The 27,768-nt window shown below is 48.7% G+C and overlaps 1 protein-coding gene and 1 long non-coding RNA gene across 4 annotated transcripts; both read right to left on the bottom strand.

Annotated features, from left to right (window-relative positions):
- Positions 1-7,194: 7,194 nt before the first annotated feature.
- Positions 7,195-16,202, bottom strand: Iba57 (iron-sulfur cluster assembly factor IBA57). 3 transcript variants are annotated; one of them, XM_005067708.4, is made up of 3 exons: positions 15,818-16,202; positions 8,597-8,937; positions 7,195-8,408 (listed from the first exon to the last, which is right to left on the bottom strand). In XM_005067708.4, exons 1-3 carry the CDS (start codon positions 16,156-16,158, stop codon positions 8,014-8,016), a joined length of 1,077 nt encoding a protein of 358 aa, XP_005067765.1. In that variant the 5' UTR covers positions 16,159-16,202; the 3' UTR covers positions 7,195-8,013. The 3 variants fall into 3 exon arrangements, with proteins under 3 accessions (XP_005067765.1, XP_040604660.1, XP_040604661.1); XM_040748726.1 differs by lacking the exon at positions 15,818-16,202 and adding an exon at positions 15,579-15,782; XM_040748727.1 differs by lacking the exon at positions 15,818-16,202 and adding an exon at positions 14,938-15,177.
- Positions 16,203-19,296: 3,094 nt separating this feature from the next.
- LOC110340463 lies at positions 19,297-27,039 on the bottom strand. The gene is made up of 3 exons (XR_002382283.2): positions 26,867-27,039; positions 20,339-20,524; positions 19,297-19,614 (listed from the first exon to the last, which is right to left on the bottom strand). It is a non-coding gene; the product is annotated as an uncharacterized LOC110340463 (long non-coding RNA).
- Positions 27,040-27,768: the final 729 nt, after the last annotated feature.

A 27,768-nucleotide genomic window follows, 5' to 3' on the forward strand; every position in this document is an offset into this window, starting at 1 on the left:
CCGGCAGGGCCAAGGCTGGAGAGTAGAGAGCATAGAGCTCCCATACATGCTAGTGTGTGTGTGTGTGTGTGTGTGTGTGTGTGTGTGTGTGTGTGTGTGTGCGCGCGCGTGTGTCTGTGTGTGTGTCTGTGTGTGTCTGTGTGTGTGCGCGTGCGCGCGTGTGTGTCTGTGTGTGTGTGTGTATCTGTGTCTGTGTTTGCACACTGATATACACAAGTGCACATGCACCTGCACCTGTGTATGGGAGTATGAGGAGGCCAAAGGTCAATGGAGAGTGTCTTCCTCTATTACTCTCTTCCTTTTGTTTTATTTTCCTTTTTTTCTTTTTTTATTATTTTAATTTTAAATAGCTTGTTTTACATGTCAATCCCAGTTCCCTCTCCCTCCCCTCCTCCCACAGCCCCCATCCCCCCCCAGCCTCCCACCCTATTGCCAATCCCTTCCACATAGGGGATATCTAGAGTCTGTCATTTCACTCAGGGTAGGGTCCAGGCACTCCCCTAAGAGTCCAGGCTGAGATTATTTTCCTTTTTGAAGACAGGGTTTCTCTGTAGCCCTGGTCATCCTGGAACTCACTTTGTAGACCAGGCTGGCCTCAAAATCAACCATCCACCTGCCTCTGCCTCCTGAGTCCTGGGATTAAAGGTGTGCACCACCACTGCCCAGATGTATAACTTATTTTTTAAGACAAAGTCCCTCTCATTAAACCTGGAGATGGCCAAAACAGCTAGGTCAGCTGGCCAGCAAACCCCAAGAATTATCCTATCTTTCCTCCCCCAGTGCTGGGATTACAGGTGTGGGTAGCAATGCCCATCCTTTTACATAGATGCTTGGGAGCTGAACCCAGGTCCTCATGTTTGCATGACAAGCACCTTCCTGGCTAAGCCATCACCATAGCCCCTAGCCTCAGCTAACCAATGCCAGCCTAACAACCACAGAGACTTGGCGGGTTCCTGGGAACTAAGCTTATCAGGAAGTGGAGAGCACAGAACAGGGACAGGAATGCCATGGTAAATGGGCACCTTCAGGAGGCAGAGAAGAAAGGATGTTCTGGAAAGTGGACTGAGGAGGATCACACCAGATGTGCTGAAACAAGGACCCTTGACCATGAGGATCAGAACAAAGGTGGGGTCCACTGAGGTTGAGCCATAGATGTGGGAGGCATCCTGTAGTGTCCGCTGTGTAAGGTGTCAGTGGCATGTAAGCAGGACTGTGGCTCTGGCAGAGCCTTTATGCACTTGAGTTCCTCTGTTAGGATAAATGGAAGCCACTCTGCTTCAATTCTGACAGCTCTGGCACTGTTCATGGGCAAATAAACAGACTGATGACTGTGTAGAGCATAAGCACTGTCCCTCACACGTTTAGATCTAAGTATCCCTGTGGAGGAGTGGGGAGGATGCTCTAGGCAGCCATCTCTCTCTCTCGGAAAAGAAACTGCTGGGCCCCTACTTCCAACATATTATGGGATAGAGGGAATCTGCTCAAAGGGCTACGCTGAGTGCTGGAGAGATGGCTCAGCAGTTAAGAGCACTGGCTGTTCTACCGGAGGTCGTGAGTTCAATTTCCAGCAGCCACATGGTGGCTCACAACCATCTCTAACTGCAGCCCCATGGAATCTGATGCCCTCTTCTAATGTGCAGATGTATATGCAGACAAAACCATATACATAAATAAAAGGCTGAAGTCTCACTCCAGACCTGGGATAGAAGCTTATTGAGAAAGAGTGTCTTGGCAGCAGCAATCCAATCAGGATAAGGTCAGTAGGGTGAGTCCAGTCCAGTAAACGGTGTTCATATAAGGGGAAATGGAGACAGAGACAGTCACAGACACACACAGAGGCCATGTGATAGGAAGTCACTCAGAAGAAGAAGCCTGTGTCGGGAGGAACACAGAGGCTGGAGTGATGCAGCTATGGCAGCAGAAGCAGGAACACACCAGGGCCACCAGGACTGAGAGGGGTGGGAAGGCTCCTCCCTGGGACCTCTGGGGAGCACAAGCGCTCCCCACACTTGCTTTTGGGTCTCTTAAGAATTTTCACCCAGTTTGTGATCCTTTATTTTAAAAGTCATAGGACACTAATTTAATATCATAAACAAAACTCAAGCTAATTAAACACAGAGCAGAGGAGCTGGAGAGATGGCTCAGCAGTTAAGAGCACTGGCTGCTCATGAAAAGGGCCCTGGTTCAAGTCCCAGCACCCACATAGCAGCTCACAATCTGTAACTCATGTTCCAAGGAATATGACACCTTCCTCTGGCCATTATGTGGTATTGTGTACACAGACAAACATGGAGGCAAAACACTTATACATATGAAACAAAAATAACTCTTTTTTAAATTAAGCCATAGTTCTGAGGCAAGACTCATCAATCCAACTGCCTGATATAATAAGCTCATCACCATAAACTAATAATGTCCATACAAAAATGAGTCCATGCACATTCATGGCAACCTTGTTGACAATGGGAAGGGCTGGGGAGGTGGCTCAGTGGGCAAAGGCAATTGCTGCCAAGCCTGACAACCTGACTCTGATCCCTGGGACCCACATTAGAAGGAAAGAATCAACTCCTAAAAGTTGTCCTCCACATGTGTGTCATGGCGAGTGTGTGTGTTGCGTATATATTCCCTGCAATTTAGAAAATTCACAACTTGAGACCCTTGACTTTTCCCCAACATGGCCTTGATGTAACACTAGCTTCATGCTCAAAAATGCTAGATTGACCCCACCTGACATGTCTTGATGGTCTGAGCAGATAGAGGCTGCAATCCCCCAGGCTCAGGACTGACTGGAGGGCTATAGTGAAGACTTGGAGCCATAGCCACAAAGAACCACACAAACAGCTCATCACATACTGCTTGGAAGCGGAGGATTCGGAGCTCAGGGTTCATTGTGAGCCACACCCACACTGCAGCCATGTCTGCCTGTCTTGTGCTAGGTGCTAGGCTGCCCATCTGCTCTCAGGCCGGCAGCTGGGGTCAAATCAGGAACCTGCGAGTGCTTTTCTAGCTGCACGAAGCACCACATAAACCAGGTGTGGTGGTGCACACCTGTCAGCCCAGCATTTAGGAGTGGATTCTGGAGCTTCAGAAGTTCAAGGTCATCCTCAGCCGTATAGTGACTTCAAGGCCAATACTGGAAATATGAGTCTGTTTTTTAAAAAGGCTAGAAAGAAGAGACCGAAAGGAACAGAGCCCCCTCTGAATGGGACACCACCTATGGGTGATAGTTCCAGTGGCTTCCTACTTCTCAATGACCTGCTTGGTCCACTTGGTTCCTCTTTGTCAGTAAGGAATGTGGCCTGTCCCTGTCACATAGAATGCAGCAGACAGGACCACCTTGGTCCCCACACAGAATGCCCTAGCCCTGAAGCAAACCAGGCCACAGAAGCACTAGAGACTGAGCCTGGAGACTGGCCAGACAGGGCTAGAGGGACCCAAGAGAGCTCTGGAGCCGTGCCCATCTGACACTGCCTGTTTGGTTCTGCCCCACTGCCCCACTCACAGGCTCATCTTCCCCATGGAGGGATTTGGCAAAGAACCCATGCGGGAGGCTGCTCATCCCACAGCTCATGGTGAGTAGGAGCTGAGGTAACAGCAGGGCACCCTGGGGAGGGGTGCAAGGACCTCCCACCTCTCAGAGCATCAACAATAGAGACTGTTGGAAAGGGCTGATCTTCCAGGTTTTCTTCAACTACAATGTATCTAATAACATTAGCAGTTTCCTGTTTTCCTTTCTCCTCATTTACAGAGCCATGGGCACAACCCAACTCAGGACAAGGAGCTGGGTGTGGCGAACTTGAGACAAAAATACCCGAGTCTAGGATAAGGGGACCCTCCTGACTCCAAGAACCCACTTTTAACAAGCTTCAACAGCATACAGCATAAAACAATTTACCAATACAATTTAATTACATCCCTGCCGGTGTTCTTCCTGTCCTTCTGGGATTCCCTTCAAATTGCTGGATGCTGTATTACATTGACTTTCTTGTATGTTACCCTAGCTCGCATTCTCCTGTCTTCTCTCTGCTCTAGGACGGCCACTCTTGGGGCACAGGGGTCCCCCGCTCCAAATTCTGCAGAAAACATGCCCAAAGGCTTCCTTAGGTGGGGAGGGGGCATTTTTCCGTCAGGGTCTTTGTAGCCCTGGCTGGCCTTGAATTCTGATCCTACTGCTGCAGCGTCTGACATGCCAGAGCACGTGTTTGGCATATTCCATTTTACCTTAGAACTTCTCTTTTTACAAATGTGCTTGATCCGTTCAGCAGTCCTCACTTTCTCACATTTTATTTTTAACCTGGCAGCTAATTATCAAGTGTCTTTGGGGGCCCTGTGTGATGGCTGTTGCATTCCTCTCAAGCTCCAGGATGGCTGGGTTACAACATCACACAGTTACTATTTCTTTGTGATGAGAACATTCACAATGCTCTTCCAGCTATTTTGAACGATATGACCAGTGTCATTGTCTGGTCACCCTTCTGTGTAATAGAAGAGAATGTGTTTGCCTCAGCTGCTGCGACCTTGTACCTGTTAAGGGCTCTCTCCCTCCTGCCTTACTCTCTGCTAATCGCTAGTCCCTCTCCTGTTCTTACTCAAATGCAAACCATTTGCCTTTAATATATTCCACATTTATCTTCTACAATGTGCCTGATGACTCATGGACCTGTCTTTCTGCTGGCACTTTCTCATAGGAGTCTATCAAGCATGTGTGGTATTTTTGCAGTATATTGTGAGGTTCTGACATTTGAAACTTCCCTGGCTGGGAAGAGCCTGCTCTTACCAAGCTAGTCAACTCTTAGTCTGGGCTGGCTTCAGCTCAGAGCCTGCCCCCACCCCCTTAACAAGCAGGCCTCAACTTTTTTCTGGAGAGTCATGTGCCCAGTGATTGAGAACCACCCATACAGCTTGAGCCCACTGAAGTCATTAAAATCACTTGTGCTCTCACACTGGGCAACCCTGGTGTTGGTAAATTTGCCCCTGCTCCTTCCTAGGTTCCAGGGGACTTTCCCAAAACCACTCCTGACCTACTACCTTAGCAGACAGCAGAACAGACAGCTAGTTACCTTGGAATGTGGTGTCAAAAGTTTTGGAACTCTTTATCCTAGAAATGCATTCCTCAAAGCCTGGTTTGGAGGAGGTTTTCAAAAAAACAAAACAAGCCAGGCTTTGTGGCACACACCTTTAATCCCAGATATCCATGAGTTCTAAGCCGGCCTGTCTATAGAGTGAGTTCCAGGACAATCAAAGCCACACAGTGAGAGCCTGTCTTGTAAAAACAAACAAACAAAAAAACCCTACAGAGTAACACACCTTTTTTTTCCTTAATCAGTTTATTTTATTTTTCACAGCTTTGTACTTTCTGCAAAATACAGTGGAAAACAGTTAATGGTTTTCAAGTGTCTATACCTGGGTCTGTGCATATCCCTGTGAGAATGTGAAGACCAAATGCATTCCTGATCACTAAGAGTAGTCCTGAGGTCCCTGTAGACCAGCCCAGTGCACAGCTGACTCTGCCCATTAGCTCTTCTACTATGTAGGGCTGCTTTTCTAAACTGCTGAGACAGAGCGTAAGAGCCCAGCGGCAGGCAGCGGACAAACACTCATGAGGCAGTGCCTCGACCCAAGGCAGCATCTGCCTCTTTTGGGACTTGTCCTTTGACTGTCTTAGAGCCTTTCTGGCCTCCTGAAAGCTGGAATATGTGGGGGACAAGGCCTAGAGGCACCAGCCTGTGTGGGCACCTCCCCATCAGATTCCAAGGGGCAAAAGCCAGTCACATGACTGCAACCCAAAAAGAATCTGCCTGGAATCCACAGAGGTCCCATGTCAATTTTAAAAGTTGCCAGGTGGGGTCAGCAGGAGCCTAGCAGTCACAGGCTTTCAGAGCCCAGCTGATTCTATCCTTTACCTCAACATCTAATACAACTGCAGTATTGCTCCTGAGTGAAGAGGCTGCCACTGGGCACAAGGCAGTCACAGACCAGGCCAGCCAACCCATCTGAGCAAGACAAATGGTGCCTTTCAGCCATGCCAGGAGCTGCACAGCCTAGGTATGTAGCCTGTGTTATGATTCAGATGGGAAATGTCCTCCGCAGGCTTTTATCTGACCTCATGGTAGTCCTCAGCTGTGGCACCACTTGGGAGGCTGTGGAACCTGTGGAGTGTGAGGTCTGTCCTGTCCTGGAGGGTATACCTGCCTGTGGATGCCCCTTCTCTGCTTCCTGATACCCTACCATGTGAGGGACTCTGCCACACTCCCAGTACCATAAACTCCACTGTGAACTGCAACCCCCTGAAATCGGGAGCCAAAGTAATCCATCCTTCAAGTTGTCTGCCAGGTCCGGGTCCCCAACACTGACATTCAATGCCATGGGGAGTGATATCATTCAGGATGCCCCTATCACATCCTGCCTAAGAGAGAGGCCACCCCAGCTCACCAGTCTACGCAGGTGACACCAGCCCCCATGCCTCCTTCTAAGCTGCTGCAAACTGCACTTCAGAATAGAGTGTGCAGAACCCTAGCTTAGGAAGCCTCCAAAGTCACAGTTCTTAGAGTCTCCACTGTCCCTGGCTCTAGAACTACCCAGGCTACCCTCACTCCAGCCCTCTGTGGTCTCACCTTGAAGGCACTGCAGAAAACACTTCAGAGCTATCCACCGTAATCCTGAAGCCTGAGCACCCACTCCCTGTGCCTAGACTCAGGGGCCTCCCCACTTTCTGCCAGCCCAGTATGGCCCACAGAGCTCTGCTAAAATAAATGTACTGGATCTGAAGAGATGGCTCAACAGTTACGAACACTTGCTACTCTTCAGGAGATCCAAGTTCATTTCCCATTATGCATGTCCAGCAGCTCAGAACTACCTGTTACTCTAGCTCCAGGGTATCTGATACCCTTTTTTGTCTTCCATAGGCACCCAGACATACATTCATATGCATACACAGATATACACACATAGACACAAAAACAAAATACATCTTTTGAACGAGAGAAACATGGGTGTGTGTTGTGAACACAGTGGCACATGCCTGTCAATGTAGCACTTGTGAAGCTGAGGCGAGAGAATCTCAAGTTTAAGACCAACCAGGGCTAGACCAAAAGTGGGATGCTTTTATCTGGTGTGTTCACTGATCTCCAGGGACAGCTGTCCCATGGGTCTGTTCTACCAGACCTGCCCAAAATGAAGCAAGAGGTCCAAAGGTACTGTTTGCAGACCACACTTTACTAGTCCTTAGACTTGTGGCAAGACCCCCCAATTCACATTACAAAGGTTAGAAAAAGTGGTTCAGAGGGAGGTATGCACCCCACCAGCAAGTCACTCCCTACTAAAACCATACAGTGACATCCCAAACTAGCAAAAAGGTTAGCAATGCAGAAGCTCCTCCCAGATGGGCCTGAGCCCTGGGTGCCACTTCTCCTGAGCTTCCTGGGGAGTGTGAAGACACAGCAGCTCACTTTGAGGAATGAGAAGAGCCCTTGGGACAGTGGGCATGCTGTCCCTGTGGCTCACAGAACACATATCCCAGTTCAAGGGATCCAACCTCCCCACCCTGCACACAACCCAAACAATTCCCACCCTGAGATGTGTTCCAGGAGAACACAAAGCCAGCATTCCTGGCCCAGCAACTTTGCAAGCACACAGAGTACCTTCTTCCAAGGACAAACAAGGTTAGGGGTCTGGGTTGGACACATGCCTCATCCTCACCTTGGCCCATGGACTACATCAAATCTCCTTCAGAGTCTGGTCCAAAGGGGAGCTCAGACCCTTCCCTCTCCCAGCATCAGGATGACTACTCTGTTCTCAGTCACAGACTTCTTGGGAGAAGACAGCCCACAAGAGGAAGACCCTCTGCAAGAAGCAGCAGCCAATCTATAGTCTGGAACACATGGGTGTGTCCCTGGATGCTCCAGGAGAAGGAACTCATGCCCAACGGGGTGCAACACACAGAGTCGAAGACCTTGGGCAGAGGCTCAGAGGCACCTGGTAACTTTAAGTCGAGTGAAACTTCAGAGCATCCAGCTACTTGGCAGCTGTGGGCCACCAGTCCGGCACCAAGGCAGTGACAGTCACCTGTTGGCTCTCAGAGGTCTTTATGTGGAGAGGACCCTTGATTGTCTCTGACCGCAGCAAAGCCAGTCCCACACATCCCTGACCAGCCCTGAACTTGCCCGCTGTCTGTCCTGTGGCAGTCACAATCACTAAGGTACCAGGACTAATGCCACTGGCGGGCAGGGGGCCTTCAAGCCGTACAGGGAAGAGGCGTTTGCGAATGACACCTGTATGGTGGGTGCGGGCCGTCAGCTCCTGTCCGATGTAGCAGCCCTTGGTGAAGCTCACACCATTCATGAAGACCAGGTTGGACTCCAGGGGTAGGGTCATCCCTGGGGGCAGGTCACAGACCCCTTCAGGGATGCCTATAGGGTTCAAAACCAAAGAAAATGAGTATAGCATGTCCAGCAACAAGTGCAGGCCTGCAGTTTGTGAAGTCCAGCCCTGCAGGCCAACTCCACCCAACCCCTCTGCCCCTTCTGGGGTTCACCTGGGCCCCCTGCATTTTCCCACTCCTCCCCAACACCAGCCTGGCATATCACCCTACTCATACCTTGCTGGTACCGGTGCATGTGATAATCTTGGAGGTCCCCAAGCTGTCCCCTGGGCACCAGGGCTGGGCCATTATCCTGAGTGAGAAGCCGCCACCCCATACGTACAGTCCGGGGGTCACAGGTGAGGATGGTGGTGGCTTCCGCCCTCTCTTCTAGTGGTGCAGCCTCAGGGGCCTGTGGGACACAAGGCAGCACAGCCCACACATGGAGCTCTGGATGTGGCTCCACAGTGACCTTCCGTCGGATCTTATACATGGCCAGGTGCTTCTGTAGGGTGCCCAGCGCAGAGCTGTCACACTCCAGGAGAAAGCCAGGTGCCTCCGTGGTGGTCTCAGGGAGTCTGTAGGAGATAGACACCGGCTTGGGACTGGCCAGAGATCCTGCCCACTGCCAGTTCACCAAGCTCATAAAGAAGAAACTCAGAGAAGAGAATCCTGGACTGCATGGGGCTGCCTCTCCAGTCTGTAGTCCGTGTCCCTTGAGCTATACCCATTGCTGACTAAGGCCATATCCACAATGGCATGCCTCTAGATTGCCTCCACACAGACAGAGAGGCGAATGGAGATGGCCAATGTATAGGGCCACGACCTAGGATATATAGGTCTGCTGTGACACATTAGGGGCAGGCAAACCTCAATCTTGTCAAGAAACACAGACAGGAGGATGGTAGAAGTGGTGCACACCTTTAATCCCAGCACTCAGGCGACAGAGGCAAGTGGATATCTGTGAGTCCGAGGCCAGCCTGGCCTACAGAGTGGCTCCAAAGCTATACAGGGAAACCCTGCCTTAAAAAAATAAAATAAAATAAAATAAACAAGAAAAAAAGACACACACTCACACACACACAGAGAGCCCTGCCCTCAGCCACACAAAACACCTTCAGAGGAATGACCATACAAGCAACTAAGTGCACTGGGAACCAACACAAGACAGCAGTGTCTGCCCACACATAGCTGAGCTTACCAAGTGTACTGACAGGACCTATACACAGAGAGAACATGCAGACCCAGAGAGGGCTGTACCTGCACAACGTGGTGGAAACTCACACTGGATTGGGGCAGGGCAAGCGGCAGAGCTCTGGGTTCTCAGAGGCTATGGTGGTAAAGGGCAAGTAGGAGGTCAAGGCCTGGACACCAAACATCCTGCAAAGGACTGAATGAATACACCAGGAGGTGCCAAGTCTATCCGGAGGCACAAATGGACTATCAGACCAAGGGTGTACAGTCACCACTGGGGAAACAACTCCTGTGAAGGCACCTGGGTGCACAGGCACCTGCCTCAGCCTCCTCCTCCGGCCTCCCTGTTCCTCAGTGCCAATCATAGGGTGTCTGGAACCCAGTTGTAGCCTGAGATCACAGAGACCCAAGCTGACCTGTGAACAGGCAGATGCAACAGAGGTCCCGTACTCTGCAAGAGTTGGAGAGTTGAGGTCCCTGAATATTTGGGGCTCCCCCCAGGCATGCACCAGGGTAAAGCAGACACACTAGGAGGGCACACTGTCCAGACAGAGACCGAGGCTGCACAAAAGGAGCTCACAGCTAGGCTCCTGTCCACAGTCTTCCCAGGACAGGACCACACAGCTGCTTTGGCTCCATGGTGAAGACATCTAAACTTACTGGTAGAAAGTGCACCAGCAAGGCCGATGAGATGCTTCATTAATGCCAAGACTGACAACCTGAGTTTCCACAAGATAGTGGAAAGAACTTCCAAATTCCCTAAAGATGTCCCCTGACCTCCAAGTTTACACCATGGTATGTGCACACAGCACAAAATAAATTAAAAACCAAGTGTGAAAAAACTAACAATGTAGTGTTGATAGAGACACCACAGTGTCTCTCTGGTTTTCACATATACCCACACACAGACACGCAAAAAAGATTTTTTAATTTCAGATATCAGGTGGTGAGATGGGCTCAACAGATAAGGGTGTTTGCTGGGCAAGCTTGATGCACAATCTGAATTTGATCCCCAGAACCCACATAAAAGTGAATGAAGAGAACTCTACAAAGTTGTCCTCTGGCCTCCATACAAGTCATGGCATGCACACATGCCCATACACACAGTAATAATAAACTAGAAGCTGGAATTACAGCTCAGCAGTTAAGAGCATTTACTGCTCTTACAGAGGTCCTAGGTTTGGTTACCAGCACCCAAATCCAGCAACTTACAACTGTCTGTGACCTTAATTGCAGAGTATCTGATACCTTCTTCTAGTTTCCACAAGTACTGTGTATACATAGTATACACAAACAAGCAGGTATACATATATACATATAAAAAAATCAACAAATAAATGAACTTCAAATGATATTTCATCTCAGAAATGGAGAGAGTGACAGAGAGAGAGAGAGAGAGAGAGAGAGAGAGAGAGAGAGAGAGAGATCAATAGAGACACAGAGAGAGAGATCAATAGAGACACAGAGGGGGAGACAAAGAGACACAGAGGATAAACACAGAAAAGGAGAATGACCACAGCCAGGCAAACAGCCTGGAACCCATTTGTGGCCACTCTTTTAACTGCTGGGAATAGATAGGACTTTGAACCGGATGAGAATTAAAGAGGGAGGACTTCACAAAATATTGGACAACCTGGATTCTCACCTAATTCACCCCCTCCTGTAGCCCCTTCCAGGTATTCCCTAGCACATGAACAGAGTTAAGACTCATAGGCGAGACCAAGGGCTGGAGTGATACCTCAGTGGTTAAAAGTACTTGATCTTGCAGGGGACCTGGTTCTGTTTCCAGCACCACGTGATGACTCACAACCATCTACGGGCATGCACAAGATGCATAGACATATGTGCAGACAAAACAAGCAAGCACATAAAATCAAATGAATCTTTTTTTAATTAAAAAAAAAAGAGCACTGTGTCCTCAGTGTACAGGACAGCAAGTCACACACCAAGTACTGAGGCTGCAAAAGCCAGGTGCCCTAGTGGGGGCAAGTACCCTATAGCACAAAGATAGAAAGGACAGTTCACTAGTAGGAACTGGTGGGGCAGCTCTGTCAGGTAGGAAGAATAGAAGAAAAAGGCCCCAAGATATCAAACCAAAGTCCTTCACAGGACAGTTGATTTCCTGAGGGTAGAGAATTCAGGGAAAGACAAAAGGGACAGCAACCTTAAGGAAGGCAATAGGACCCAAGACAACATTACAGGCAGTATCTTCACAGCCATGATCAGAATAGAATGAGTCTTCAGCTTCTGCTGGAGTTTCACCTCAAAAAGTCCACCAGACCTTAAATACACCCACCCTGCTGAATATCGTAGCTCAGCAACACAGCACACGTTGTCACATACACACCCCCACCCCCAATCTCTGACAGCCATGTGGTCCATAGCTACTTCAGGCACTATGAATGTTGAGCTAAAGATCCTAGGGAAAGATCCAAATTAAAAATTCCAATTGTAGTTTCTACTGAATATACATAGTTTTTGCACCACCACAGTCAATAAATTCTAAATCCGTGGTGGGGAGATAGCTCTGATACAGCGCTTGCATGAAGCCTTGGGTTAGATCCACAGAACCAGAGAGGAGGAGGGGATGCAAGGCCAACCATGGAAGGTCCAGGATCACCGGTATGAAAAATCACTGAAACAGAAAGCCCTAGATAATTAAGAAAATAGCAGATATGAAAGCCTTAGGAGGGAAAGAAATAAATGCTTGAGGCAGACGAGAGACTAACCTATCCCTGAGTTGGAACAGTATTGAGCACTGTAAAATTCTGGGGTTTTTTTGTTTTGTTTTGTTTTGTTTTGTCTTCTGTTTTAGGTTTTTTTTTCTTATTTGTTTGTTTTCTTGTTCTTTTTAAATCACTATTAGCTGCTGGGCAGTGGTGGCACATGCCTTTAATCTGAACATCCAGGAAGCAGGGGCAGGAGGGTCTCTGTGAGTTCAAGGCCAGTCTGATGTGCAGAGTGAGTTCCAGACAAACCCTGTCTCAGAAAAAAAAAATCACATCACTATTAGCTGAGCATGGTGGTGCACATCTGTAATCCCAGTATTTGGGAGGTGGAGACGAGAGGATTATAAGTTCAGGGTTTCTATATAGGGAACTACATGAGATCCTTTACAAAAAAAAAAAAAAAACAACCCAAAGTCTGCTAGTGTTTTATTAATTTTCTCACTCCTGAAACCAAGTGTCTGAAAAGAAGCCACTTAAAGAGCCATTTATGCGGAGCGTTGATGGTGCATGCCTTTAATCCCAGCACTTGGGAGGCAGAGGCAGGCAGATCTCTGTGAGTTCGAGGCCAGCCTGGTTTACAAGTGCGAGTTCCAGGACAGCCTCCAAAACCACAGAGAAACCCTGCCTCGAAAAACCAAAAAAAAAAAAAAAAAAAAAAAAAAAAAAGAGCCATTATTTGTGCTCTGTGAGGGTAGTCAATTTGAGAGAAGGCATGGCAGCAGGAACTTGAGGCTACAGATCCCCCTGCATCTGCAATCAGGAAGCAGAGACAGGAATACTGGTGCTATCTGCTTTCTCCTTTTATTCACTCCAGTATCCCAATAGGATGGTGCCGCCCTCATTCAGGGTAGGCCTTCTCACTACAGTAACCCAAATCTAGAAACTCTTTCACAGACATGACTAAAGATTTGTTTCCTAGGCATTTCTAAGCCCTACCAAGTTACTTAAACTTCTCTTTGCATGCTGCCCTGGTGCTTATTTTCTTATGAGTAAGCAAGGATGTTGGGTATGGGTGATTTACTAATTGGTAGCTGTGGGACTCTCCCCTGCCTCACTCAGCAAAAGCACTGTCAAATAAGGAGCCAGACTACCCTATGCCAGCAGCCTCAGCTAACAGCACAACTTCCAGAGGATTGTTTAAAACAGTTTTTATCAGACTTTGCCATCACAAGTCTCAATGAACTCTAGATGATACTGTAACCATTTCTAACCAAGGCCAGATGGATCACATCACCCCGGTACCTACAAGAGGGACTACAGTTAACTATTGCTGAAGACACAGAGTTATGACTGTCCAAAAAATAATCCTCAGTAATTCACAATGAAGGTGCCAATAAGCAAGTCTGTGAGTGGTCCAAACGCCCCCTCTGGGGCTATACACAGGCTGTGGAAGCTCACTTAGTGAGTCTGTGGAGATACTCCCTGAACTTTACCCCTAGTGTGAGAGCACCAGCCCCAATGAAAGGTTTCCCTTGATCCTCTTAGTAGTGGAGGCTAGGCTGGTAACAGAGAAAGTAGCAGCAGCAACAGCAGGGGTCAGCAGAGGCAGCGGAACAACAGTGGTGGCCACAGTCGAGCAGTTGACAAGCCAAGTTGCAGAGAAAGCAAGACTGTCAGCTGGCTGACAGCTGAAGCAATAGCTTCAACCACAGCCAGGGCAGAAAGAAGGACAGCAGAAGCAGAGAGATAGCAAGCTGAGCCTGGAAAAGGATAAAAGGTTGCAAAGAGCCAGAGAAGAGAAACTGCAGGCCCAGATCACTAAAGAGTTCCAGAGAGCTCTTAATCAAACCTTTAGAACCAAGGGTCTAAGGCCCTGGTCAGAGGAGCTGTGACATGGCTGGTGTTAACAGCTAAGGAATCCCAACTTCTGGGTCCATCAAGAGTTATAACACTGGCTGCTGCCAAGAGTAGAAGAGCCCCTATACTAGATCCCCAAGAGTTGTAAACACTTGTAGGGCCAAGGCTGCAGATGCTCAGGGTCTTCAACACCAGAGGGCATCCATGCTCCTGCTCCCATGGGCAACTGCCACTACATGGCCAATCACTATGAGGAATGAAAGTCACTAAAGACTAGCACTTCAATAGCTTCTCCTTGCTGGCTCAGGACACCTAGCAGCCTATTGGTAACACACACAGAGAGATGATATCCTGGAAATATAGTCAGATCCAAGTCTCCAGAGTGGGGTCCATGGATGTTTTCTGCAAAGGGAAGTGACTGGTTTAGACTTAAGGGCCTTAGCCACCACAGCCCTCACAGTGCCCTGAAGACACTGTCCCAGGCTGAGGGGGGGGAAATGGATAGGCAAGGATTCTCACAGAACTCTATACACCAAAGCATTATACTGGGCCTGGCCCAGAGGCTGTCATTTTCTGACTCAGTTCTAGATTCAGAAAGTTCACTAAGTAATGTAATACAGAAAAAAAAATCTCTAGAAGGCACATCATTGTGGCCTTTTGGCACCTGGAGACAGACATTCTAGGTTTCCCCACAGAATGCAGACAACTACTGGATAATGATGACATGGATGCCAACTCTCAGTGACCACTTTCATCCTGGAATGGCCGTCCTCAAGGGTTCAATAAAGACGGTCCAGACATGAGTCATCTCCACATATTCTGACTCTGAGAATCTAGGTGGCTACTGAAGATGCTTACCAAAACACAACTTAGAAACACCAGGCAGCTCAGACAGGCAGCCAGGCCTTGACTCTGGTAGGGACAGCCCAAGGACAGGCCAGGGACCGTGGGTCTTCAGCTCTGGCTGTGACACAAATGCCTGCTAGATGGTACTGAGATTTCAGGGCTTAGGTCCTGAAACAGTGAGCAACTGAGAGCTCAATGCTATAGACACAGACTGGCCGGCAAACGCTATAGACACAGACTGGCCGGCAAACGCTATAGACACAGACTGGCCGGCAAACGCTATAGACACAGACTGGCCGGCAAACGCTATAGACACAGACTGGCCGGCAAACGCTATTTACAGCCACAGTCGGGTCTGCATGGGTGATGAGACCACACAGGCAAACAGCTAGCACTGCAAAGGGGAACCAGAAGCAAGAAACAAACTGGAGACTCAGAACACTAGTACAGCCTGTCACTATGGAGAGTGGCTGTGCAGAGTGACGCTCTGTATAACGCCCCAAGAACCACTGAGCTCTCTTTCCATGCAGTGAGAAGGGAGCGACGACCAGGGCTGAAGCCCCATCTTGAAGATGCGTATCTCCAGAAGCCGCTGTACAACTGCTTCTGACTTGACTGGTTGGGAGCAGAGGCACAAGGTTCCGTGCAAGTACCTAGCACAACCCGGATGCCTTCCAGGGATATTAGCCTCTAGGGGACCCCTTCTCTTTGAAGCCTTTTCCAGAGGTATCTAATTCGGCCTCTTCTCAACGGTGTCTAGCCAGCATCCCCTGGGAATCTTATCCAGGACATCCTTCCTAGGATCGTCCAACCATTCCTGAAAGTCCTCCTCCAGGCCAACTCCCCCAACACGCTTTCTTTCCTATTGCCCCGCCCTGCTGCCCACGCTCACCCATACAGGATGACGTCATAGAGCGTGCGTCCCTGCACATTCAGGAAGTGGGCGTACGCCGCACGAGCAGAGGGCTGAGCCGCGCCGGTTGGAGGACCCGAAAGCGGCAACTCATTGGTCAAGAGTCCCAACAGGAAGGGTGCAGCGTCCGGACCGCGCACGCGCACTAAGGTGCGCTCCTCTAGCCGGAAGCAGGTCCAGGCCACGCCGTCCTTGGGGTTGCCACCGAGAAGGCCGGAGCTGCGGGCCAAGCAGCGCCTCGGGATCCAGCTCGGCTGCCAGCCCCAGGCCAGGCTTCCGCGCCCGGCAGCCGCGCCCCGGAGCAGCGCCGCGGCTGCCATCTTGGGCGCAAGTAAGGGCGAGCGCCACAGCGGCCCCTGGCGGCGGCGGGCAGCGCGCGTGCGTGGGGCAAGAAGTGGGCGGGGCCTCGACCTGTCGATGGGTGCGCAAACTCAGATTAGGCTGGAGACGTCCGACGCCCTTTCCCCTATTTGGTTACGTTCAAGCCGGTTAAATGCATAAACGTGAAATTTTCCATCTTATGTCGGGCCCGGTGTGCAATCCCACCCAGTCTTTCAGGAGGCAGAGACAAGAGGATGCAGTTCAAGACCTGCTTAGGCAACTTAAAATCCTGTCTCCAATAAAAAGCAAGACGAAGGCTGGAGATAGCTCATTGGTACAGCAAAAAGCCTTAGTTTCCTTCCCCAGTACAGCTTAGAAGAAAAGAGAGAAAAATTTACTCAGGCATTTCTTTGTTCATTGTGGTTAAATATAGACAGTATACAATTTACCCTCTTTTCCACCGTCCTTTTATTGCTATAATAAACATAACCAAAAGCAACTTAGGGAGAAAAGGGTTCGTTTCAGATGAAAACTCTCAGGTCACACCCTTTGCTGAAAGAACTCAGGGCAGGAGCTGAAGCAGAAGCCATGGAGGAAACTGCTTACTGGCTTATGGGGCTTCTTCAGCCTGCTTTCTGATAGAACCCGGGAGCACCCTATCCACAGTGAGCTGGACCCTCACATCAGCCACTGATCAAGACAATACATCCAGGGATCTGCCTACAGGCCAATCTTATGAAGGCATTTTCTCAAGATTCCCGCTTCCCAGATAAGTCTAGGTTTGTGTCAAGTTGATGAAAACTAGCCAGCAAGACCACTTTTTAATGCATTCGGGTCAGCATTCTTCATACTGCTGCACAGCCCTTGCCACCATCCAACTCCAGAACTTTCTCATCTCCATAGAAACACACACCCAGGCCCTGGCACCCACAGTTTATTTTCTGTTCTTGTGGGTTTGAAGCTTCAGTGTTTGTCCTCTTGGTCCTGGCTCTTCTATGTAGCATTCACCCACATACCACGTGTTAGAATTCCCTTCCCCTTATAAAAATTGTATTTCATTGCATGAATGCTCATGTTTCCCTTATGCATTCAGCTGTCGATAGGCACTTGGGAGGTTCCACTTTTTGAATGCTGGGAGTGATGCTACTATAAAAACGACTGTACCGATGTCTCTTTGAGAACCTGTTCTTGGTTCTGGGATCCCCTGTTGTGGGTTTATAGTCTTGCTAGCAAAAAAAAAGTTTAGAAATGGACTTGGAAGGAAGCTTGAGAACAATTTTATTACCAATTGTGAGAAAAACGGTAGAGTGGGTGTGATGGGGAGTTACATCAACTTGACACAAGCTAAAGTCATCTGAGAGGAGGCAGCCTCATTTAAGAAAATGCCTCCCTAAGATCCCACTGTAAGGCATTTTCTCAATTGGTTGATTGATGGGGGTGGACCCAAACCATTGTGGGTAGTGTCATCCTGGGCTGATGGTTCTGGTCTCTATAAGATACAGCAGGCTGAGCAAGCCGTGGAGAGCAAGCCAGTAAGCAGCACTCCTCCATGGCCTCTGCATCAGCTCCTGCCTCCAGGTTCCTGCCCTGTTTGAGTTCCTGTTCTGACTTTCTTCGGTGATGGGCCACAATATGGAAGTATACGCCAAATAAAACCTTTCCTCCCCAACTTGCTTTTTAGTCATGCTGTTTCATTACAGTAGTAGAAACCCTGATAGAAATAGAAGTTGGTAAGTAAGCTGGAAATTCTATAGCTGCTTATAGAGCAGAGGTTTTTTGGTGGTGGTGGTGGTGTTTTTTTGTTGTTGTTTTGTTTTGTTGTTGTTGTTGTTGTTTTTCATAGGGTTTCTCTGTATAATAGTTCTGGCTGTCCTGGAACTTGCTCTGTAGACCAGGCTGTCTTGGAACTCAGAGATCCACCTGCCTTTTCTCCTGAATGCTGGGATTAAAGGCATTTAATGTAAGGAAAGGGGGCCAGCCAAAGAAACACACCCTGAGCAGAGTGAAAGAAACACACTTTGTCCCTCAACAAGAACCAAAGAAATGCACCCTGACCCTGAAACCAGTGCCAAAAGAACACACTTTGTCCCTGGAATCAGAGTCAGTGAAAGAAATGCACCGAGGCAATAAAGTGAGAGCCAAAAGGCTAAAAAGGACCAGTTCAAGAAACACACTTTGGCCCTGAAACCAGACCCAAATCTGACAGTAAACCTGTGCAGAAAACTAACCAACCCCTGAGCAGAAGATCGGGCCATTCTGAGCTCAGGGATTGAAATCTGACCAACCCCCATCCTGGAAATCTCCCTGGAAAAACTCTGCCCCCTATGAATCCCTATATAAACCCTGTGTCTGTTTAGCTTGTGGCTGTATGGCTGCCCAGCTGCCAGAGGGCAGCCACTCTCCTGGATTCTTCCCTCCCAATAAATCTCTTGAATGAGGTTTGGGTGAAACCTTCTTTTGTGGCAGAGCAGAGACTACTGACCCTGAGCAGAGCAGGGCTGGAACACTTTTTGCTGGGCCCTGGATAAGCAGAGTTGTTACACTCTTCAGGGGACCAGAGCTGAACTGTAACAACCTCACCTGGGAAGCCCTCCCTTGCCAGAGCAGAACTGATACATTGGGGAAGCCTGTCCCTGAAGCAGGGTTGTAAACTGCTATGACCTGTGGTATTCCTTGGCTCCTGATTGCCAGGATACCTTTCCATCCAAGCTGTAACACTCAGTATTCTGTGACTCCCGAATGCTAGAATATATTTACATCTGAGCTGTAACACTCAGTATTCTTTGGCTCCAGAGTGTCAGAATCCATGCCTGTCTATCCCATCCAAGCTGTTGAAATGCTTATATGCCACTACTGCCCATAGAAAACAGCCTTTTTGTTTAAATCAAGGTCACAGAAACAGAAAGCCCAGAGTAGTAGGGAAAGGGAAAGCATATTTACTAGGATTTTGGCCAGAATCCAGAGATAAAGAAAAGGGAGGAACTGTGCTTAGTGCTAGGCCCCAATCTAATTCAGAATGTTAACATCTCAGGTCTGAGTTCAAAGGGCACTTGATTCAAGGTTCTTGGGTCCCAGTGTTGTGGGATTATGAACAGAGACAGGACACCAAGACTTTTCAGGAGAACAGTTTTTATTATCCAAGCAGTCTCAGTGAAACTCTTGCTTAAAAGGGGGGCGGGGAAGAGATGGGACTTTTTTTTTTTCTTTTTCTTTTCGGTTTTTCAAGACAGGGTTTCTTTGTGTAACAGTCCTGGATGTCCCAGAATTCACTTTGTAGGCCAGGCTGAGATCCATCTGCCTCTACCTCCCAAGTGCTGGGATTAAATGGGTGCACCACCACTGCCCAGCTCAATTGGGACTTTTTTATATGGCCTTTGATTCCTTGTCTTCCATATATGGCAGCTTACAATTTTATTGGATATTTTAAAACCTTAAGGTGGGATTCCAAAGCAGGCCTAAATAGGGAGGAAAGGAGGGTCACACAAAAAATATAACAAGGTCTCACATAAGCTTGGCAAAAACTAAACCACATGGTGGTCTTCCTGCCTTTCCTTCATGGTGTCTGGGACCACTAAGCAAAGATAGGGATGAAGGAGAGATGTAGTCAGGGTTACATATACTCAAGGGCATTGCTCAACCCAAGTGGCTATTTTCTCTTTTTCTTTTCCATGGCTCTCAGAGGCCCCTACCATACCAAGACAAAGAATTGCACCCAAGACACATGATGAGAAATAGAGACAATTTATACAACTTTTTAGATTTATTTGTTATTTTATATGAATGTTTGTGCACTATGCTCATGTCCACTGAGGTCCACTGACCCACTGAGGTCAGAAAAGGGTGCTGAATTCCCTAGGATTGGCATTAACAGATGGCTATAAGCCACTACATAGGTGAAGGGAACTGAACTCAAATCCTTTGCAAGAGCAACAAGAGCAGCAGGTGCTCTTAACCTCTGAGTCAACACTCCATCCCTCTTCTAGAGACAGTTTATTAAGAAAGAAAAAGCAGGTAAGAGAGTGGTGGTACATATCTTTAATCAGCACTGAGGAGGCAGAGGCAAACAGACCACTGTGATTTTGAAGCCAGCCTGGTCTTTTGGGGGAGGGGGTTCAAAACAGGGTTTCTTCGTAGGTTTGGAGCCTGTCCTGGGACTTGTTTAGTAGACCTTGAACTCACCTGTCTCTGCTTCCCAAGTGCTGGGGTTAAAGGCATTTACCACCACCACCCCAGCTGCCAGACTGGTGTTCTACATAGAAAAGTTCCACACCGATGCATTGCCTTCTCCATCCAGCTCTGCCTATTTTACTGCTGCTGATGATCTTTTCTGCTGAACCATGGGAACATCAGCGACTCGAGTGTCACCTGGGGACAAGGACAGGTTTCATTCTTCTATCGTTGTAACAAGCCTAGGCATGATTTTTGACTCCTTGGAGCTGCTGAACTCAAATGGATGGATGTGGTCCCAACTGCAGCGCATGAGCTGTAGCCACTGCACCTTATACTTCTCCACAGAGTGATAGCCCCGGGCCCCGGTCAGAAGCTGCACCCTGAGCATGTGGTCTCTCTCCTGGAAGGGGCCACTTCCCCTGCTGTGGGTCACCAAACTTCAGGGTGACTCCACCAATCTCCTGCAAGAAACCTGCTCCAGGCCAGGTGGTAGTGGCGCACGCCTTTAATCCCAGCACTCGGGAGGCAGAGGTAGGCGGATCTCTGTGAGTTCGAGGCCAGGCTGGACCGATAGCCTCCAAAACAATACAGAGAAACCCTGTCTCATAAAAACCAAAAAAAAAAAAAAAAAGAAAGAAAGAAAGAAAGAAAGAAAGAAAGAAAGAAAGGAAGAAAGAAAGAAAAACCTTCTCAAGACAGTCCCACACTGTTAGCCTCCAGGTCCTAACTTGTTTCTCTTCAGTGCACTACTCCTCACACAACACATCAAAGAGTTGAAAACATCCTTCTTTGAATCTCTGAGTTCCAGGCAGGTGAGGCTTTCGTGTAGACGTTATAGGAAAAGCACAATGTCCTGACAGGGTTTCACTGTGTAACACTGGGTGGCCTGAAACTCCATATGTATAACAGGCTTGCCTCAATACCACAGAGAACTACATGTCTGCATCCCAAGTGCTGAGATTAAAGGTGAGTTGCCATCTTGTCCAGCCTAAAGAAAATACTCCTTATGGTAGTTGCAAAGGTGGTGTTAAAGAGGCTGTTTTGGGGCCTGGAGAGATGACGCTATAATTTAGAGCACTTGCTGTACAATCATGAGGACCAGAATTTGGATCCCAGAACCCATGTAACAAGCCAAGCATCTTGCAAACACTGGTAACTCCAGCTTGGAGGGATCTGACACCCTCTTCTGGGCTCTGAATGCATACACATATATGCATGCATACGCATTACAGCGACTGTGCTGATAGGTGATGTGAGGGTTGTGCTTATAAGTTCCAGAACCACAACAGCAGGGCCTTGCAGTCCTAGAAGGGTCAGGCTCCACTCCCAAAACAACCTGGCAGTGGGATCTTACAGGAGCAGGGCAGTTGGTGACTGGAGAGAAACCAAGAGGAGACTTCTGGTGAAGGCCACATTAACAGGTTCCTGCTGGAGGTGAGCCAGGTGTGCACACAACATCTCAAGCTGGGGGATAAGGAGCTGGTCACAGAACTGTGCTGTTGAGTGTGTTCAGGATGGGGGTTCCCATTTAATGGGAGATGTCATTCTGTAAATCTGTCTCTCTTATTGGTTGTTGAATAAAGCACTGTTGGCTAATAGGGAAGCAAGATAGGTGGAACTAAGAGTCAAGGAAGATTCTGGGAAAGAGAGGCAGAGTCAGACACAAAGTAGACCACCAGAGGAGTGAGAGATCCGGACCCTTTTCTCTGGTAAGAGAAATACTTAGATTAACAATTATGGCTTAAGCCAGAGCTAGTCAGTAAGAAACCAAGCAAACAGCCAACAGTTTTATAATTAATATAGTGTCCTGTGTGTTATTTGGGGGTTCAGACAGTGAGGCAGGTCCCAGGAGACTGGCAAGGAAGACTACACTCTACACCAACTAAACGATGCAGCAGGGTTCTTGCTAAAGCTTGATTTTTTGAGGGCAAGCACAGTCAGAGATTACAATCTGGCCAAACAGAGAACCTCCTTGCAACTCACTACCAGATCCCTAAATCTAAGGCAGCAGCTCAGCCAATACTGGGTAAAACAAACAAAAACAAACAAACAAAAAATATGGTCCCAGTTAGAGCTCTATCAAAGGACCTGAACAAGGAGGGTATGGCATGCATGCCTCTAATCCCAGCATTTAGGAGGCACAAGCAGAGGGATCCAGAGTTCAAAGGCATCCTCATGTATATAGCAAGATCAAGCCAACCTGTACTATATGAAACCCCTGTCTCAAAAAGAAAGAATGGCAGGGGCTGAACATGTATCCCCTGGCTAAGATCAGGACTCAGACACTGCATTTGAACTTCAAAGCCTTCCTGTCTACCTCAAATCCTGTAAGGCCCTGGATCACTGTGGGCCCAGCCTGTGTAGGGACACCTATTTAATATCAACCATTGCCGTAACTACCATGAGTAATATTTTCTGATTGAGGTCCAGGCAGACCCCCATTAATGTCTTCCAGCCTTCAGTTCCCCTCAGGCTGCAGGCTTCCTGATTAACCCTCCCTGAAGCTGGAATGTGTGCCCCTGGAAGATCACAACTTCCTCTTCCCTAGGCCTGAAGGTGACCTAGCAACCCCTGCCAGCCTGGGGGAGGACATCAGAGAAGCCAGAACAGGACAACACTGACTGGGGGCAACACCCATAGGGCTGGGGGTCACATTCCTCAGGCCTCACATCAATTTGTCCCTGTCCAGCACAGGAGGAATGGGCTTCCCACCCATACAGGGAGGGCAGGAAGGGCAAGCAAGAAATCTACCCTAGCTAGAATCACTCAGAATACATCAGAAAGCTCCCTCCATGGCTGCCCAGGCTAGCAGCCATGGTCAGTGCCATGTAAATGACTTCAGGGAAACTAAATGGAACTTGTCTGATGAGGTGTCTTGGTGATGGCTGCAACCTCTGCCCAAGAAACTTTCTGGACTCTTCCTCAAAATGCCAGCTCCATGCTCAGCAACCTCCACAAGGCTAGTGCCGAGACTGCTGCCAGCTTACATGGGGAGGGGCCTACAGACTGGCCCCTGAAAGCCCCAGGGAAATGAGGGGCCTATTCGATTCCCAGAGACCAGCTGCAACTGGTGCCATCACCAACATCCCTCTTGGGCCCAGGTCCTGCCGCCATCAAGAGGGGTGGGAAAGCTGGCAAGCTGGCCAGGTGGGGTCCCAGGTCCCACTTCCCAGGATGGAGGTAGTTTCCTGTTTTTCTCTCCTTAGGCTTCCTCTATTTCCAGAGGAAGAAGGGAGCTGCCCTATTCTGGGGGTGTCTCTGAACATGCCCCTCTCCACCCTGGCCCTCCACGAACTCTCATGAGCAACAGCCAGTTGGCTAAGGCTGTGGAAACGGATGGCGATGAGACAGAGGCAGTTCCCAATTGATCCCATGCCAGAAAGGCATGGCTGCCATACAGTGTGGACTAGGGTGGTCCTCCAGCCAGGCCACAGGCGTGTTCAAGGTCAGAAGGTGGGAAGGGAGAAGGGTAGCGATGGGTATTGGTCAGGAGTATCCAGTGGGACCTGTGCTTATCCCAGAGAAATAGGGAAATTGAGGCATGAAGCTAAGTGGCTAATAAGCCCTAGGTTAGTAGCTGGGTGACTTTAACCTCAGGAAATTAAAGAGAGTTGAGCATCTTAGATCTCATACAACAGAGAGAGGCCACAGCCCAGCTTGGGGCTCAGAGCTCATGCATGTGTTGTTTAGCTGTTTCTTCCAAGTAGAGCATGACAATGCTGTCTTAAGCCAGAGCAACTGTGATCACCCACTTACTCTGAGATAAGCCATTAACATTCCCTCATGGGTGGAGCAAGGAGGCTCTTGAGGCTCACAAGGTTTTCAAGAACTCCTCACTAGGTCCACCCCTCCCCAAGGTTATACAGATGGTGGAAGGATCCTGGGGAGTTTGAGGAGGAGACTTCATTAGTAAAGCTATTTGCAAGTCATCCAGGGGACTCTCCAATGGTGCAGCTTTTTCCGTGAGCCATCCATAGTGCATATAGGATTCTCTCCAGTGTCGTAGATGTCCATAAATTTCCCAGGGTACTTCCTGGCAACATAGCTGCCTATGGAGTTACCCATGTTCCTAAAATAACCCCAATAAACTCATTGTCTCACCAACCTGAACTTGCACAGACTCCATCCTTTAGTTTGTTGCTACCCTCTCTATCTGGGGTCACACATGGTCAAAGAGCTGCTCTTAGAGGTAGGACTCTGGATGGCACAGAGGTTGGGACTTAACCAGCACAGTCCAGGGACAGCCAGGACACTCTGACTATGAAAGTGGAACAACAGTACCTAAGTTATCATTGTCAGGGGTCTCTCTTTCCATGGGTACAGACCATTCAGCTGGGCAAGTACCTCTTGATATGAGAAAAATTGTATGTTGACATCCTAAACTCCATGAACTCTGATTGCATTTGGAGACAGGGCCTCAAAAATTATTAAGGGCCGGGCAGTAGTGGCCTTTAATCCCATCACTCAAGAAGCAGAGGCAGGTAGATCTCTATGAGTTTGAGACCAGCCTGGTCTACAGAGGGAGTTCCAGGACAGTCACAGCTACACAAAGAAACCCTGTCTCGAAAAAAATTATTAAGGAACTTGGTATGGTGGTACACACTAGGAGATTGAGACGGGAGGTTCAGGAGTTTGAGCCTCAAAAAGTTTCATCCACCAATGATGTGCTTAGGGTAAATGAGATCGCCAGGGTGGCCCTAATCCAGGCACTGAGGACAAAGTGGGAAGATGATGTCTATAAGCCAAGAAGAGGGGTCTTAGAGCAGCCAGTCCTACAGCAACTCTGGTCCTCAGCTTGCAGCACCCATGCCCGTGGGAGGCCACAACTCTATATACGAGGTACCCATCGTGGAGCAATCATAGTGGGAGTTAGAACACACTGACTCACCTGCAAAATGGAGCTTTGTGTGCTTCCAGGCAGCAGCTTCTAGTCAGGCAATATCCAGAGAAACCGAAGTCACAGGAGCTACAGTTACATGCTGCATACTCTATTCTCTATGCAGCTGATTAAACTGAGGTTCCCCCCAAACAGAAGCTATTCTTTCCCCAGACTCTCCACAATGGGAACTCTATGTGTCTGCCAGTGTTATGGGAGTCTTTGAATGTGACTATTTCTTGGCTTGAGTGGGCTTAACCCAGGGAACTGGGGCTCCAGAAATGCAATGGCCACCTAAGTCATTCTGAGCTAGTGGCTTTCAGGTTCATTGTCTCAAATCTGATCACAGTAAATAAATAAATAAGTAGATAAATAAGTAAATAAATAAATAACCTCAAGGAGAGCAGAAGGACACACAAAGCTTTATTGGGGTAGAGAAGCAGCTCCCTACAAGGAAGTGAACTCCTAATTGAGTTTCCAGTTGACCTGGACTTGGCTGAGCTATTTTCATGCCCAGTACTTGAGTGTGGTTGGCTCTGGCCTGTATGTAAACCAGGGATTGAATTGAGAGACTTCTGCTTAGCTGAATTGAATGAGTGTGAGAACTTTGTTCGGGTGGGAGATAAGACAGAGGAGTGAGGGCTCAGGAAAAGCCCACCAGGAAGACTCAAGGAAGGAAGAACAGAAAGTGAGAAGAGCAAGAGTGTGTGATCAGCCATCTTAGAAAACACAGTTCCCAAGCTACACTTAACAGGGAAGGAGCTGGGTTACAGAGGCACTGTGCTCACAAGGTCCCGTCCACCATTCGTGTGAAGGAGTGCTTCTGAACTAGATTTTCAGCTTTCAAATGATTCAGTGGGGTTGTTTGTTCTCTGGATCCAGCTTCTGCATTCACTGTTCACACATCCTTGGTAAACCTGCTACTCTGCAAATGTCTCCTTGTAAACCTTGAGGCCTCTGCACAGAACCCACTGAGAAACTGGCTCGGCTCTGCCAGTTGCCCTCCTCTGCCTAAAACTACGTCTCTCTCTCTCACTAGTCTGGACCACAGGGCCTAGATACCTGGCCAACTGTTATGTTGTAACTTACAATTGTTCACATACTTCATTTAAGAAGTAGCAGACCTTTAATCCCAGCACTTAGAAGGCAGAGGCAGGTGGATCTCTGTGAGTTCAGGGCCAGCCTGGTCTACAGAGCTAGTTCTAGAAGCCCTGTCTCAAAAAGAAAAGAAAAAAAAAAGAAAGAAAAAAAAGTAGTGAAGAACAGCCTGAAGGCTCTAACACTAAAAAAAAAACTACAAAACGAATCTTTAGAGACAGACACATCAACAGACTGCTCTGACTGTTATAAGCCGTAGACACCTACCCCGTTATCAGACTCTATATGGTTACCAGTGTCAGCTAAGAATGACTGATTAAAAACGATGTCTTGGGTGTGTCTGGGAGAGTGTTTCTCTGTGAGATAAATGGCATTTGGATCAGGAGACCCAGCAAAGCCAGGTAGGCCTTGTCCAATCAGGCGAAGGCCTAACTAAAACAAACAGGTAGGAAGGTAAGAGCACAACTCCACACTCACAAATGGCTTGTAACAGGGATGCTTCTGAGCAGAGGCACCATCAACCGGACCCCACTCAGAGAGACATTTCTTTGCATTGGGTTTACCTTCCCTCCTATGGCTCCACTCCCAGCATGGCCTTCTGCCGTTTCCTAGGGAAGAAGCTCCCTCGGCCTGAAGCGGAAGCTTACCTGGAGGTGAGGTTCCACTGAAGCTCAACCTAGACTAGTCAGGGATTCCTAAAACAGGGTACTCCTGGGTGCCAGATGCACCTGGGGCTAAGATTCAGCTGAGGGCTAGGTTCACAAGAGGTGGAGTTCACCTAAAGGCAGAGTTCACTGGGAGCAGGGCTCACTCAGGTGAAGTAAGTACTCTTGAGACCTGGGAACGGGTATGTGGGCTCCAGAAGGAAAGGTACTCAGCCTTCTATATCTAGCCCAGGCATGCTAAGGGTAGCCTGAGGCTGAGCTGGGCCTGGCTCAGGGACTCCAGGATGTGGAGCTGGGAAGCAGTGCTATCCTGGTCCTCACAGCCAGCTGGTCACCTGGAGTCTGCTCTGAAATGGCTCCTCGTTAGGAGTGGCTTGTATTTTTCTATCCCCTGACCTCCCACACATCTACCAAGTCAACACCGCTGTCCTGACCAACACTATACACCTTCAGCCCAAGATGGACGGCCTCTGTCCCTGAGCTGCAGGCTGACCTTCCGCCTGACTGTTCTTTGTTTCTGACATCTGTTTGCCCCACCACGCGACCCTGGCTGCTGCCTGGCACCAAGTGGCACCATCATAGGTCTGATGACCTCCAGGGTTTGGTCTCCAGCTTTATTCCCAAGCCTGTCGCTGAAGAGCGGTCTCCTCTCCCAGCCTCCCTGCAATTAAGCTGCCCCTCCCCCCAGTGAACTGCACTGGGTACATTTCTGAGTGCTCAGACACAGAACCACAGCACATGGTTATACACGCTGGGTGCACAATGACCATCAGACATATAAGCACACATACACACTTGGC

This window comes from Mesocricetus auratus, unplaced genomic scaffold (genome assembly GCF_017639785.1).
Source record: "Mesocricetus auratus isolate SY011 unplaced genomic scaffold, BCM_Maur_2.0 Super-Scaffold_100007, whole genome shotgun sequence".
Taxonomy (NCBI): Eukaryota; Metazoa; Chordata; class Mammalia; order Rodentia; family Cricetidae; genus Mesocricetus; species Mesocricetus auratus.